Source organism: Phragmites australis, chromosome 18, assembly GCF_958298935.1.
Source record: "Phragmites australis chromosome 18, lpPhrAust1.1, whole genome shotgun sequence".
Classification (NCBI taxonomy): Eukaryota; Viridiplantae; Streptophyta; class Magnoliopsida; order Poales; family Poaceae; genus Phragmites; species Phragmites australis.
In genome coordinates this window covers 19,210,888-19,227,516 of record NC_084938.1, presented here as the reverse complement: position 1 = coordinate 19,227,516, position 16,629 = coordinate 19,210,888, and the positions used below count along the sequence as shown (strand labels likewise).

The window sequence follows — 16,629 nt, the reverse complement described above, 5'->3', positions numbered from 1 at the left end:
AAAAGTCTAAGAAAAAGAAAAATTCTAGAAATTATCCTAGGAATTGGGAAAAGAATGTGACATGTTCGTTCGAACCATATTATAATATAGGATACCCTTTCGTTTAGTAGATCTCCATGGCACACTCTTGTTTATATCTCACGTTCATGTCGGCGTGTACTATTTTTTAGTGTTTTTTTCATAGATATTAGCTATTGTTTGGTCCACTATTCTTAGATAGTATTGTTGTTTGATGTTACCTATTTTCACCCACTAATTTTTAAAATGAAGTTATCTCTGAATTTTCTGTTAGCTTACTTCTTGTAGAGGTGTTGAGACTTGAGAGTCACATGCAGACATTCTCCTATATAACTTTCATCTTCCTTTTCATGCATTACATCATCGCGGGTTTGTACAGGAAACGGGAGCTTGAACTAGAGTTATGTCGCTGCATAACAAACCTAAGAAAGCTCTATCAACTGAAATTGTCCCGCAGGGTACTTATTTTCACTATATTTTGCGTTCTTTTTCGTTTTCTATATTAGTCCCTTATGCATCTGATTTTTTACAGATTATATTTGCACCCAAAATGATCTTGATATTATTCTACCTATTAAAAACATGCCTTCTTTACCTGGAAAAGAAGTACTTGTGCTCATCGATGATGCTCTTGTAGACAGGAGGCATTTGGAATGCCTTTTTCAGCCGAGTGCATTCTTGAATGACGAGGTAATAAGTACATCTATTACAAGAAAATATGTACAAATGTTTACTTATGTTATCTAATCCTTGTTGTTACAGATCATAAATGCATACATTTGCTTATTAAGGGCTCAAGAGCATCTGCAGCGTAGGTCTTGTGGTGCGGTCTACCTAGAGACTACTTATGTCTCCACCCTTTTGAAGCGGGATGGTGATAATAACATTAAAATTGAGGATCTATATGCTGCACATGACACCATTGAAAATAGCACCATCGAACGAAGGGTGGAAAGATACTTGGACCATGACATGGTAAAAATTAACTTCTAATTTATAATTTTTCTCGTTAACATATATACGTGTCTAATACTACACGTGCAAAAATTATTTAGGTATTTATTCCAATAAATATCGAGGGAATTCACTGGTATCTTGCAGTGATTGACGCCAGAAAGTGTGAGATACAGGTGCTTGATTCAATGGATCCTGTATATGACCGCGAAGACCTCAGTACTACTGTGAGTATTTGTTACTAAAGTAGTATGTCCTGCACCATTTGTCAATTTTTGCTAGCAAATATTGGTGTATGTCACTTCGCAATGTTGTATTTAGTAATAGTGTCACTCAGCTTCACGAAATCAGATTATGCCACTGAGTTTAGCGGTTCCTTCACAAAATATCATTCTCTCCTACCCCCAGTTTTCCCATACAGTTCTCCATCGCATTCACCTTCAACAGAAATTCCCATTTTTAATCCTGCCCTTTCTTTGTTTGAATGTACACACCTCAAACCAGACTTAAGTACCAATAACCGCCTAAATCAAAGGGCCAGTCACAAAGTCCCTGCTAAAATACAAATCAGCGGTCCCAAGTGCACATAGAGTGGGTCCTTTCTGTCATTTTTCTTGAGTAAAAGGAACAAACCTTTCTTTGTCAGAAAGACAGTGAGACACGAAAACGAGAAGAGGACAAGGAACATACTAGAAATAAGCACGAGCGTATTTTTGTCTAGGGGTCACACAGACAAACACGAGAACTCCAATACGGATACTCTAGCTGTTTGCACATGAGAGCTCGTGAGCTCCTAGACAGATCTCTGCTAATACTTATTTATTTATTATATATAAATAGTTTAAGGGATTGCAGCGGCAAATAGATATTGTATCGCAGCTCAAGGAGCTTAAAAACCACAAGTGGCAGAACCTCCAGGTTGCTTCATGGCCGGTTAGACAGATACAATTCGAAGAGATAATGCAGACGGATGGGTACATCTCAATAATTTTGTTTACCCAAATTTCCTTCCACTGATTAAATGAATATGTGCATGACATTCTTTTTTGATACTGTAGCTGTTCATGCGGTCTTTTCATGTTAAACTACATGGAATACTGGACAGGGGATGTGTTGTCCGATAATGTAACTCAGGTATATCATACAGGGTCATGATAGTTTGTTACATGTTTAATCATATATTCTGTAAAAATTAATGATATTATACTAATGTGCAGGATGATATGATACAATTCAGGACAAAATTAGCTGCTATTTTGTTATCATCAGAACTAAACAAGAGGAAAGGACATCCGTTAATCGAAGAGAACGACGAAGAGAGTGGAAATCTAGATGATGTTGTGATGCTAGAAAATCCTCCTAATATATGCAAAAGGTCACACCAATCCGTTCAGTCTAAAGTCATGAATGCAAATAAGTCCGCCGATGAAACTAGATATCAATCTTCATTGTGTGCACTTTCCATGGTGGATATGCCGATAGGCAAAGAAGAATTGACAGACATCGTATGCAACTATATCATGTCAATTGATGATGCTGAGACATTGGAGTAAGCTTCTTATGCTCCTTTTATTAACAATATAATGTACTTTAATTCGATGCTCATATTCTTAGTCGCAATTGATCTTTTTACAGGACACAATGGGTACAAAATTTGAAGCCTTACCTGATTTGCCTAAGTGTCAAGCAACTCCAAGCATCATTAAAGATGGATCAACCCATGTCCAATGTTTGTTTCAATATGGGTGTTCGGATTCTCGCATACACAGAATACAAGATATTGAAAAGTTCTAGGAAAATGGTTTCAAAGCACTATATGGACCTACAATTCTGCGTGAGTTTTTATATTCTTGTAAGCACACTTTGCCCATATTTTAAAAATCTTTGTTTTCTCCCAGACGTTGACTGATTTTGGACGAGACCCAAAGTATAGAAAAGAGCTCGATGTTCGAGAGTTGGCCAAATCATTAGAAAGCTGGCCCTTTATGAACTATGATGTCTCACGTTGCAAATTTGTAAGGCTGCTTCCCTTTTGTCCATTGGTGCCGTTATTTTCGTTATCCTAATGCCTACATTTTTGCAGATTCTTATGCCATTTGTACAACATGGCATGTTCTTGCTTTTTGTGTTCGACCAGGAGGACAGAACTATGATCGTACTTGACTCCAATCCTATTTCGGATTGGTGTAAAGATATGCCATACAAGCAGTACGCACATAAAATTATTCATATTGCCAAGTACTATATGCTTACCATGAGAGTAGCACGCCCTGGGTGGAACGACGATGTTTATAGATGGCAGCATATACTCCCAGCTGATACTCCAACGGATATATACGAGTAACTTGCTTTGAACGTCACTGAAGCAATAAGCAATAAATATATTTATCTAACACAGAGTTTACAATTCATTCTACCGTAGGTATTTATTATCTGGTTATTTCGTTTTGCAATTCATGTGCGCATGGAATGGTAAAAAGCTACAAACGCCAATCTACACGGTGAGCATATTACTTTGTCGCACCGTCGTATATACTTTTCAAGTTAAAATACTATACTTTACATATGAGATATATTTACATTTACATATATATGATGCATATGCAGGATGGCCAAGCACTGAGGAGGCGCTTTTTGATCAGCCTATTGACGTATGATGGGAATTCGTGTCGATATGTAATACCTGCAGGTGTACGAGAATATCTTAGCCGTATCGTGGGCAAGACGATTTGAAAAGGATAGTTGTAGAAATAAATCTATTCCTATAGACTTATTTATTTGTATTCAAAGTTAATTCATAGTTGTATTTGAAATTCAAGTTGCAAGCTCTATCTGAAAGCGATTTTATTATTTGTCATGAGGCTACGTACCTAGATAGTCCTATATAAATTTAAGATCATCTTATTCAATTTTTATTTTTGTTGTAACGCACGGACACTCAACTAGTTTATCATGCAAAATGTGGCAAACTTCGCATCATTGCATGGATATGACGAGGCCATGGTGGTCTCAGGAACAAAAGAAAAAAAACCAACCCAAAAAAATGCGAGTCCCAAGATGTTAAGGGATCATGCTCACAAAAGGTAAGTGGGCACGACGTCGTTCCCAAATTAAAGGCAAGTATGGATCCTCTAGTCGATCTGACGGTCACAAATGTGACTGAAATCGCTAAATAAAATAGCCGATTATTGTTTAGCGGTCCCATAAAGTAAAAGACAACTTAAAATGTTTTAATTGTAGTAGCCTAAAAATGACAGAAGACTAGATACATAGAATTCAATCACCCTTTTTCAAAATTCAAAATCTTACAATTTAACAACCATAAAATCACACTATAAAAGCTAGATGTAACTTGAGTATATAAAAAATGTAACTTACCAGACTAAGAATTCTTGTTATTCAAATATCCCGTACGACGGTACGAGTGCAATTTAGGCCTATGAAACAGTAAAAAAAGGAGCAAATCCTAAAAAAACGCTCACCAGCCAGCCCAAAATAATAAATCGAAGACGGGCCAAATCAGACCCAAGAAGCTAAGCCAGCCCGAGGAATATGTAGCTCCCGAAGCAAAGCTGGCTGTGAGAAGAAGCAGCCCACGGAGCAAAAAAGCGGCCGACGAACCCTCGCGCAACCAACAGCTCTAGACGAGCGCACACACCCTAAAGCACATCCGATGGCGTGAAATTTGACCATAAACACAAAAATATTTAGGTGAGTATTGTTTAGAAACCTGCGAAAAAAGAGATCAAAACGGACCATGAGGCTGAGCTTAACATGTTCCAATAATTACTTTTTATACATTTATTATCGGATTTCTTCAGAGGTCACATTGCCTCTGTTACTTTGCCTAAAGTGAGGTTGCGCCGTCGCTCGTACGTCTTCTCCACTAGAGTCCACCACGAAGATCATTTTCGTCATGTTATTTTTACACGAATATACTATGTAAAAATTATTTTTATTCTTTTACAAATCAGTTACCATTTTTATTATTCTCACAACGTTACTAAAAAAGACAGTTCTGAACGATACAGTATTCTCCACCATGCTGTCCAGCTAATTGGCATCCTTCTTCCTCTGAAATATGTTATGAATTTTGTAAATGTTCATCTTTTTTGTTAGGCTATTTTTATTTTTTTATATTGCTATATTTTGAATTTTCCTGATCCCACGTGTGTGCAGTGCTAGTTGAGGTTCAATTCACGACGACATTCAGGGCCGACTAGGCCTGCTTTAAAATCTCTGTTTCATGTGGGAGTGCCAATCGGACGATATAATATGGAATCTCCTTTTCCGCATTTGCATGTACTTCTCCTAAAATGGCCCCTTGTGCGATGGCACGTCGTTCTCCTAAAATACAGTTTGAATATCCGTTTCTGCCGACATAGACTGGTGTACACGCAAAATAATTTGCACATGAACCATCTCAATCAATCATACAGATCATGCGTGGACTAAAAATATCTCCATTGTGATGGAGATAGGGTCATTCATGTTTTTATGAGATAACTCTCTTTTTTAGACGGATAGGATGAATATTTTTTTTAGTATTAGGATGAATAGGGTGAGAATTATCAACTAATTATACCTTTTAATTTTAAATAATAATTATTAATAATACACCAACTAATATGCTCTAACGCGTATTAATGTTATTCTTACCATAGTAATTACTAATTAACAATAAAATAGGTTAATTAACTCTAATTAGCTCATTAATTTTATAATTAGTATATTAACACTTACAAACTATAATCTCATACTAATATATATTAATTAGTAATACAACCTACTAATGTCACTGACCATTCTACTAATGAGTATGATTAATAAATGTGGATAGTTTTGTCTACTAATGTCACTGACCATTCTACTAATGAGTATGATTAATAAATGTGGATAGTTTTGTCCTACCATTTTAGAGGAATAACTTCATATATCATATTGAGATAATATTCTCTAGCAGAAATGATTCTATCCTTGTTCACTCCGAACCAAACACCACAAAAACATCCCTCTACCAAACACACTCTAACCTACCATAAACAACAAAAATCATCACGCATCTCACATTACCAACTACAGGCAAAACAAGCATCTTTGCATCACTAGCAACCCATGCCTCATATATTCGAATTTTCTGACGTCGATGTAACGATAATTTTATCGCACGATGTATAGATCTATAACCCACACGCAAGCGACACTACGTTAGGATCCGCGTCCATGCCTCATAGCAGTAACCCAGACAAGAATCTTTTGCAGTCACCATTACTGATCTGGCCTTCTGGGTCTGGCTGACTCACGGAGGCGTGGAATCCAACTCATGACGCGGCCAGAGCACAAAAACCAGTCACACCGCACCGGACACACGCCCGGAAAGACAGCCCCCCACGGCCCACGGGATACGGCCCAAATCCCGGCCGCAGAAGCCACGCGCCGCTGTCCCTGCCCCAGCGCGGTGCACGGAAACCCACCGCCGCGGCGTCGGCTGCTCGATTCCCTTCACTCCCGCCGACTCCGAGTTCCGCGCAACTCTGACGCGGAGCTCCGCCTCCATGGCGCCCCCGCCACGCGCCACCGCGGTCCTCGCGTGGTGCGCTGCTTCTCTCTCCTCCGCAGCGAGCCCCCGTTTCTTGCGATTTCGTCTGGGCTCTGATTGTTCTTTTTCCCCTTTGGTTGGCTGGTGCTCTTGGTTTGTGCGCAGGGGTTCGGGGGAGGACGGGCAGCTGGGCATGGGCGGGAACGAGGAGAAGGACTGGGCCCGCTGCGTCGCCGCGCTGGAGCCGTACGCCGTCACCGCCGTCGTTGCCGGCAGCCGCAACTCCCTCGCCATCTGCGAGGACGGACGCGTGCGTTTTCCTTGCGACCTCTGCCTCCTGTTCGTGTTCTTCCCTTGCTCCTTGGTGAGCGAGCCTCCGTTCTGACCCCGGTTGTTGCTTGGGTTTCTTGCCTTGCGCAGCTCTTCACGTGGGGGTGGAACCAGCGCGGCACGCTCGGGCACCCGCCGGAAACCAAGACGGAGAGCTCCCCGGGGCCCGTCGACGCCCTCGCCGGCGTCAAGTTCGTCCAGGTGCGTCTCGGTTCTGCCTTGAATGCGAGATTTGGGTCAGTGCAGCACTACTGATGGAACAAGCTGTGCCTATGGGTTTCCAGGCGGCGATTGGCGGGTGGCATTGCCTCGCGGTGGACGACAAAGGGCGCGCCTACGCCTGGGGTAGGGGAACCCGCTTCCCTGCGTTGCCATGACCGATTTCTGGTGGGTTTGTTGAAATGTGCGTCGATGATGCAGGGGGGAACGAGTACGGGCAATGCGGCGAGGAGCCTGAGAGGAAGGAGGATGGGACGAGGGCGCTCAGGAGGGACATCCCGATCCCGCAGCGGTGCGCGCCCAAGCTCAAAGTCCGGCAAGTAAGTGGAATTAGATTCTGCAATGTGCAAGTAGCACCAGTGAGAATGTTCTTCGAATTTTAACCATTTCGGTTTGGTGCGTTGGTTGTAGGGAATCCAACAAATTGTGGATCATCTTGTCACTTTGGAATATGCTTTGTTTCCAAAGTTGTAGTTAGGTTGTGAAACACATATGGGATAGCTTCTATGATGGAGCTTTTATATTGTCTCTTGTCCAAATGAATTCTTCCTGTCGTGGAATGATGCTACAACTTTTCTGTGCTGCACTCATGATTTTGGTTTACTAGCTTCTGGGTTCCTTATCCATTTGCTAATTCTAGGTAGCTGCTGGAGGGACACACTCTGTGGTTTTGACACAAGAAGGTCACGTTTGGACATGGGGCCAACCATGGCCTCCAGGCGATATGTATGGCGCCTTATGCTGAAATCTTCAATTCCTTATGTCCACTGTGTTATTTCCTCCTTGTATCTGGTTGCTCACCATCAGTATTTTTTCAGCAAACAAATATCTACACCGGTACGTGTGCAAGGCCTTGAGAAAGTGAGGGTGATTGCTGTAGGTGCATTCCATAATTTGGCACTAACAGAGGATGGAGTTCTGTGGGCATGGGGTAACAATGAGTACGGTCAGCTGGGGATTGGAGATACCCAACCAAGATCACAGCCAATTCGTGTTGAAGGGCTATCTGACTTCTCACTGGTGAGTCACATTTATTTTGTTTCTTTAGTTTCTGACATGTTTTCAAAATTAGTTTGATATCAGTGTGTTTTATTCTCAAAACATTGCGAAACAAAGATTAACTTTGGGCTGACCTGGTGACTATCTGAGATAAAAAAAAAAATCCAATCTTGGTTATTTGGGTCCTAGGTCAAACTCATATTGACTTGCAATAAGTTGGGCTTGATTCGGTCAACAAGTAACATTCTTTTTGTTATATCCAATCATAATGATTGTTCATCAGTAATATTTATGTTGCCTATGAAAGAGTCGTATCATGATTATAGGTCACCACTATATGCTGACAAAACAATAATTTGTATGCATAATGTTTTCCTGATTTCTCATTCATTGCGTATTCCTACATCTATTTGCAGGTTGACATTTCTGCTGGAGGTTGGCATTCAACTGCATTGACTGAAGAGGGAGAGGTATTTTTGCTTTTTTTTTTTCACTTAGACAATCTTAACATCTTATACATAATGCTAGTTTCTTCTGCAAAACAACCAGATGGTGCACATATAATGAGCAGTGGGCCATTCTCACTTACTAGGAAATTTAAACTCATGAAGGTTGTTTTCTCATGTTATACAATCATACTGGACTGCAGATAAACTCACAGGCTTGATATTTCTTGAGCTCATGCTCGAAGGATGCCAAATGAGAAAGCCCTACAAGGATTTAAATAGTACACATATCATAGGATGGAAGTAACCTAGACTAGGGTGTTAAACAAGGTAAGCTTATCTGAGTGGAACATAGTTGGCCATTGTTCAGGAACATTGACTGACTCAAGTTTGGCTTGCGACCCATTCAGCCAGTCATAGCTTCCTACATTGTTTTTTACTAAAACAAATAGTATGGGCATGAAAATATGTGTTGATGCAGGAAGCCACTGAATGTGATCACTAGAATAATGATGAGAACATAAATATAAGGCACTGCCAATATGTGTTGTACTGCATATTAGGGAAGAGTGAGGGCAGAAAATAATTGAAAATGAGCATAGTGAGGGTACAAGTGGAGAAATGAATTTAGCACCTGTGGATTTTAAAGTTAAATGAAGAACACATAAATACTGATGTGACCCACTTATGTGTTATCTTAGGAAAAGAGATCCACACTTGGTGCCTTAGCTATGGATATATAAATTCTAAGAAGGTCTGATCCCAAGTTTGGGACATTATGAAACTGATCAAGAAAAATATTTGAGCTGTTATTTATATTTGAGTTGACTGCATAGTCTCCTCTATATCTATAACTAGGGCGAAATGTGTTTAAGTGCAGTAAGCTCAGTCACTTATTTGCTTTGCGATCTTTGTAGGTGTTTGCTTGGGGGAGAGGAGAACACGGTAGGCTTGGATTTGGAGATGATAAGAGTAGTCACATGGTGCCCCTAAAGGTTCAGCTTCTGGCTGGAGAGGATATTGTTCAGGTAATTCACCTTCAATGTGAATGGCATGTTGACTTAAGTTGATTCAGTCTTGTCTATTGCCCTGAAGTGGATGAACAAATTGTTTCCAAGTTGAGCGCCAGAGCTCATTTTCCATGTTTTCAGGTATCATGTGGAGGAACCCATTCAGTCGCGCTAACTCGAGATGGACGGATGTTTTCCGTAAGTAGAATTTTCTTACTAGCTGCTTACTATGTCTTCTGGAAGTATCTTTTGGAGGTCCAGGCGTGGGTAGATAGATCTTTTGACCATTTTATTGCCTTTTCGGTAGAATAAAGCTAATGCCTAATTTGAAAGTTATGTAATAGAGTGGGCATACAATTTAAAGCAATTTTGGTTGGACCAAAACAAGGAATGTCCAAAGCTGTTTTAAAATTTAGTTGAAAAGGAAACATTTTGAATTTGTTAGCTTTAAAGGGTTAGTTTGCTGGAAAAACCTGATGAAGTTTAATGGTGTGCTCCTGCTTGGTCTAGATGATCCTGTGCAATCTGTGGGTTTGTATCTCGTAATAGAATCATGCGTTCATTTTTGCCCTTTTCAGTGGAACTTTCTTGCTTATGTTCATGCTCGTGTGCGTTTTGTGTTGGACAGTATGGGAGGGGTGATCACGGCCGTCTAGGCTATGGTAGGAAGGTGACGACGGGTCATCCCATGGAAGTGCCCATCGACCTGCCGCCGCCGAAGACCAGGACGGGCTCCGACGGGCAGTGGCAGGCCAAGTACGTGGCCTGCGGCGGGCGGCACACCCTGGCCATCGCGGAATGGACCGAGGCACACGACTGATCACATTCCGCTGGGTGCTGCGCTTCCTGATCTGTGTGCAATTCGGGAACTGATACGACTAGTAAAGTTCGTTAGAATAAGCATAAGGTCTGCAACATGAGGCACGGAGACTGCAATGTATGAACTGAATGAACATAATAAGAATCGGGAATGGAACTTTATCTGTGCAGAGATATAAGAGACGCCTTGGGTATTTTGGCAATGTTTTGATGAACAGAAGTCCGACATCCGTGCCTGGGCCCATAGATTATGATCTAGCCTGATCTCTCTCTACACCACCCCTTTTCAGTTTTCACAAACCCAGGATGTACCATAACTTGGAATTTTTTTATTATATTTTTTTCAATATTTGTAAAAATACATGTCCGTTTCAAAAATTTGCAGAAGTAGCCTACTGTCGCCTGCTAGTGTACTATGGCATTTTGTTGCGAATACGTGTGTGTATATATATATACTCTCGGGAGTATGTACTCTTATATACATATCTTATAATATAGAGAGTATTTTATATGATAAATGATATGTATATAGAGCATGTGAGTATATAAGATTATCTAATTAGTATGTATACTTTTTAGGTGGTTTGCATATATTTTTTTAAGTATATTATATTTTATGTACAAATATAAATATATTATCAAAATCTATTAAAATTGATGTACTTGTTTTCAATTTTTTCATGTAGTTCATATCGGAGTATCTTATAATGAGTATATAAGTATGCTCATAGTGATAAATGAGTATATTCAGTTCATTTACGTGGTATGTCATAGTAAGTAGTATGTACTTCCGGGAGTATAGACTAGTTTTCCTATATATATATATACTTATTTGTCACTATGAGTATACTTATATACTCATTCTAAGATACTCCAATGTGAATTATATGAAAAAATAGAAAAGAAGCCCATCAATTTTATTAGCTTTTGATAATAACTTTGTATTTGTACATAAAATATAATACACTAAAAAATATATGTGCAAACAAAAAAAACTATACATAATACTTGAATGATCTTATATACTCACATGCTCTATATACATACCATTTATCACATGAGACACTCCCTACGTAATGAGATACGTACGTGGGAGTACATATTCTTGGGAGTACCAAATATGCAGGTATGCTCATTGTAGTTCATGTCTGTGCATACTCCACAAGTTGTAACTCACAGTATTTCGGGTTATAACTGGGGGATATGCACAATGCAAATAACAAGTTGTAACTCACAGTGTTAGCTTCTCGTGTTGCAATTATGCATTTATGGATGTGAAGTTATAACTTGTCTACCTAACAAGTTGTAACTCATAGTGTCTTGAGTTGTAACTAGGGGATATACGCAGTGCGAATAACAAGTTGTAATTCACAGTGTTAACTTCTCATGTTACAATTATGCATTTCTGACGTGAAGTTGTAAATGGTCTATCTAACAAGTTGTAACTCATAGTATTTCGGTTTGTAACTGGGGGATGTGTGCAGTGCGAATAACAAGTTGTAACTCACAATGTTAGCTTCTCGTGTTGCAATTATACATTTCTGGACGTGAAGTTGTAATTGGTCTACTTAACAAGTTATAACTCATAGTGTTTCGAGTTGTAACTGGGGGATGTGCACAGTGCGAATAGCAATTGCGCATAGGCACAGAATAGCCTCACCATATGTGTGTGTATATATATATATAGAAGAAGGAGGCCTGTGCTGCCAATTCCTCCTTTGGCCCCATGTGCGTTGCCTTCTCTTTTTCTCCTCCCTCTCCCTTTGGCCCATCATTTTCTCTTTGGCCTAGCCGAGTCGGGCCCCTTTTCCTTTCTTCGGTGTAGAGATGCAATGCCTGGCTCGTGAGGCACTCCGGCCCATGTGGTGCCCAAGCCCGTGCATCTCCTCTTTTCTCCTCTCTCTCTGCTTTCTCCCACGGCCCGAGCCGCCTGCCTCTCATGTGCTTCCTCCTCCTCTCGGATGTATCGCCATTCTTCAGTCCCTAGCCCGAGTGTCCCCTCCTCTACCTCTATCATCTGTTGCCCTCTCCTCAAATCAAATCGATTGCTGGTGCCTCCTTTTAGCTACAACGGTTTGAGGATGAATATCTCTGGATATCTGCGGGGATTTGGATGTGAATTGGGTGTTTATCTCTATCCCCCCCTATCCTGACCGAGGCGATCTCTCGCGGGCTTCTCCTGATTGCCGGTCTATATAAGCAGAGGGGAGGCGAGTGGTTTGCGGGATCAATCGGAAGACCCGGGCAGAAGCCCTGTCGCGTTGTATCCTCGCCATGCAAGTTCACCGTTGACGCATAAATCCACCGCCGCTGTGTTTAGCGCCTACCTCTGGTCGTCCTCGTGTGGCCAAGTGGGGGAACCGGGGAAAGCCCATTGTATCTCGTTGCCGATCCACGCACTCGGCATGATGGAAGAAGTCACTGTTGCCTCCTGTGAGTACTTATCCCCTGTTGGACCCCACCTTTAGGACTTTATCTCCCAGCACAAATTTCAAATCCTGTTTCTCCTCCGTTCTAACTCCATTTTCGTTAATTCTTCCACCAAAAATCATCTAAATTTGAGATCTATCCAACCGTGTCAATTTCATAATTTTTGTAACCTAATTAGTTCTTAATATAATTTGTTTAAATCGTTATGCATTGTTGAAAACCTAGATTTAGCTCTCTAGCTAGTTTTAAAGTAGTTTTAGTGATTGATTAAGTTGGATAACCATAACCTGGGAATCTTAGTGCCTAATTTATGCTAGTTTAATTTATGTAGATAATAATTAAAAGTAATTTCCTTTAGGATAAATAGTAACTTAGTTAGAATAATTAATAAGTAATACCTATTAATTAGGTAAAAATGCTAGATAAATATGAATTTGGGAATATGACACACATGCACTTAATAGTGTAGAGTAATCACTTAGACCTCATGTTTTCGATTCACTTAGCAGTAGATAGCAATAGAGTCTATCCCTCTAGAGTCGCTAGACCTGCTTTCCCTAGTGTTCGTTCCTCGTTAGAAATCCGTGTGGATGTTTTTTGATCTAGCGCTTATCGGCGTTCGCTTGCGTATATTAGAACAAGTGTTCGAAGAGGACCCTGATGATCGGATTTTGCACCCATGTTCAAACACAACTAGTAAAGCCTTGTTTTTAAACTTTAGTAATATGCTAAGATAGTTATAACCTAGTTTGTTTAAGCCATACCTTGTTATTGATTATCTTTACCCCATTGAATCACGCTGCATCGTAAGGCTTTAATTTATGTATAGTATTCGAAGTATGTCTGTGATACCCATTTCTCTTCAAATTATGCATATCAGCGACTGATCAAAGACTAATACTGTTTGCATAGGGAGACCTGAAGGTGGGGTTCGACAGAGTGGTATTAGAGCCATACTTGGTTGTATGGTGTAACCTTAGTATGGATGTTAGAAAATAGAAAGCCCGATCCATCAAAAATATTTTTAAAAAATCAAAAAAGAAAAAATTGTAATCCAAATCAAGCAGTCTAACCCTAGAAACTTCCCCTAAATCTTGCCCTTCTTGCCTTGGGAAAATCAGATGTTGTCTGAAGAGTCTTTAAGTAAATCCAAAAAGGTTGAGCAACACCCAAAAGTTGAAGCCAAAGTAATGGAGCTAGAGGATAATGGCTAACCCTCCCTACGAGTCTGTGCAACAATTCAATGAGCAGAAACATCAAGCCAACCAACATAGACACTCAAGGCGATCGAATCAATCCAAAAGAACAATATGTAACACCCCAAGGTCCAACAAAAGCCTAGAATGCTACTTAACTACACCACAAGCATACCGATATATATAAAAAATTCGACAACACCTCCCTTAAAATGAGAGGCAACATGGAAGCAACAACAAATAGAGGTATATATATGAAATAACATCACACTAACACTTAACAATATCCTAGTAAAAGAAAAGATCAAGAGCTTGACCGCTCTATGGTATTTTTAAGATAGTAAGCAACGACACCAGCATCTATTACATTATTATTGTAACATTATTTTGAATGGTGTAAGTGATGTCATGAACGTGTATGACGTGCTGCTAAGCTCTTCTCTCCAAACCTAGGGAGGGAAAATGCAAATGTGAGATTGGGTAATCTCAGCAAGCGAATTACTTTAACAAATTATTTAAATCACGGTATTTAAAGCATCAATTTTAAACTTAAACAGGTATAAAAGACATTACATTATTCATCATGTTCATTTTTAAGCAAGTTAAATAGTTACTTCTAAAATAAGATCGATAAATACATGTTCATAGCAAACAAAACTATAACATAAGCAAGATAAAAACACTATATATCCCATATGACATGATCTCAACATTAATAATTGACTTCAACTTCTGAGAGTTAAAAATAAGACTTTATCATCATCCAAGACATCATGAATAGAGTTCATACCATATTAATAATAAAAGATAGCTTTAAGAATAACTACTCGTAACCACATATCTTCTACAATTAGTAAGATTAGTCAAACGTTTGCATACCATTTATCATAACTAAATTGTATATGGAAGATTACTGTAACACAATATAATGCATATGGATGCTATGCAATGCACTTTGATAGTTTCATAAATCTACAAGTCATACCACAATTAACATATCCATGGAGAAACGTCGCTTCCCATAATAACCTCCAATGCAACTTTAACATATCCAACAATCAATGCCATACAACAATGCTTATGAATGCAATGTCATGTCTTGTTTTACATCACACCCCTCATCAGGCAATGTACGATGCGTACCGGTACGATCGTGATTCTAAGATCACGACATGACTTTCAATGTATATGAAATGCAATACAGTGCAATGCACATGATATACTTCAAATGCCAAAATATAAACCGCATAGTCCACAACCGTGAATATACATCAATATAAAAGTATTTTTTAGATAATTAATAGAAGCCACTTTCATCCATATATATCCAACATTCCTTCATGTTGAAGTGCAGATGACATAAATATAAATATAGAACAACAATAAACTTGCTTTGAAAGAGCAAGACCTACCCTATTTTATAACCGCATATTACAAGTATAATTCTATGTAGGGCACAGAAAGATAACAATTATGTTTCTGCTAGCTTATCATTTAATATGTATAGAGTTTCAAAAAGTTATATTTCAACTAGTTACATATGAAACTACCCTAAATTTTTTTTTAAATGCCCACCTATAAGATAAAGCATGTCCTCTTCTATCAGCTTCTACATAACCGATATCATTATCTTCAAGTAAACTAACCATTAAGATAAGGTTGTGCTAGAAATGACTAAACTGACAAGGCATCATCACTATTGCATAAGACTCCATCAACTATAACCAAAATATTAAGCCAAATTCATAGATCCAGAGCAAGTAGGTATAATCTTCCAAATTAATGAGTATAATCATGTGTTCTACATTATTATAAGCGGAGGTAGCAAAAATAACAAGTTAAAGTTGTAGCAATAACCATCACGCTCACTTGCCTTCAACGACAAAGATGCCAGCACTAATTGCGTCCCGAGGTAGCACCACCTATGCAAATGCATTTTCATTATGCAATAGCACCACAAAAGCATACACAAATCACACATTTGCCTCCTACGTCCAAAAACCCACAACACGACAAAAATGGCAAACTGAAAATTCAAACATACCGCATCAAGTTTGCTTCACAATTTGGTATCTTTTTATTTCACTGCACAAAATATATAAAACTATGACATTTCTGAAAACTAGAGAACGAGAGCTACAACATCCACTAATACATGATATTTAAATTATGAAATTATCTATGTTTAACACACAATTGAAAATAGATGACTGAATTTGTCTCCCACGTTCTGACAGCAATATTCAAACAAGTATCATGGCCAAAACACAACTCCAAATGGAATGAAAATCTTACAGAAAATATATAACACCATGATCTACAACTTTTGTTTTGGTGGGTCACAACTCAGAGGTCTACAAAACCTCTGAATCATCCCTTGAACAGGGTCTTTTTAACTAAAGCTAAAACTACAGCAGCAAATTTCAACATGGTATATCACACAAACCAGAGGCTACGACAGAGAACTCTATATGAATAGAAAGATAAATCCAAGCCCTACAACATTCTAGCTATGACAATTTTGAGGAAACATAGCTAAGGTCATCGAATCGACTGCCGAAGCCGCACTGCTTAAACTGAATCTTCTGAACTAAAACAGAACATACTGTTGACTTCAGACAATCATATCTCCTATACTGTGTGAGTAAAAATCTGAAATTTTGTCAGAA

The 16,629-nt window shown here is 39.2% G+C and overlaps 2 protein-coding genes across 2 annotated transcripts in view; both read left to right on the top strand.

Annotated features, from left to right (window-relative positions):
• Positions 1–3,829, top strand: part of LOC133899014 (uncharacterized) — a 30,100-nt gene extending 26,271 nt beyond the window's left edge. Inside the window, exons 1-11 of the mRNA XM_062339892.1 lie at positions 398–476; positions 551–708; positions 781–993; positions 1,074–1,199; positions 1,813–1,946; positions 2,031–2,106; positions 2,190–2,521; positions 2,608–2,806; positions 2,871–2,987; positions 3,056–3,473; positions 3,580–3,829. Of these exons, the coding sequence (XP_062195876.1) occupies positions 422–476; positions 551–708; positions 781–993; positions 1,074–1,199; positions 1,813–1,946; positions 2,031–2,106; positions 2,190–2,521; positions 2,608–2,806; positions 2,871–2,987; positions 3,056–3,316 (1,671 nt within the window). The 5' untranslated portion in view covers positions 398–421 and the 3' untranslated portion in view covers positions 3,317–3,473; positions 3,580–3,829. Of the gene's footprint in view, positions 477–550; positions 709–780; positions 994–1,073; positions 1,200–1,812; positions 1,947–2,030; positions 2,107–2,189; positions 2,522–2,607; positions 2,807–2,870; positions 2,988–3,055; positions 3,474–3,579 lie in introns of the transcript that reaches the window.
• Positions 3,830–6,363: 2,534 nt separating this feature from the next.
• Positions 6,364–10,767, top strand: LOC133899366 (ultraviolet-B receptor UVR8-like). Its single transcript, XM_062340355.1, has 11 exons — positions 6,364–6,565; positions 6,677–6,821; positions 6,932–7,042; positions 7,126–7,186; positions 7,262–7,380; positions 7,701–7,786; positions 7,879–8,080; positions 8,476–8,529; positions 9,423–9,533; positions 9,657–9,713; positions 10,144–10,767. The coding sequence occupies exons 1-11, from the start codon at positions 6,528–6,530 to the stop codon at positions 10,333–10,335; spliced, it is 1,176 nt and encodes a 391-aa protein (XP_062196339.1). The 5' UTR covers positions 6,364–6,527; the 3' UTR covers positions 10,336–10,767.
• Positions 10,768–16,629: the final 5,862 nt, after the last annotated feature.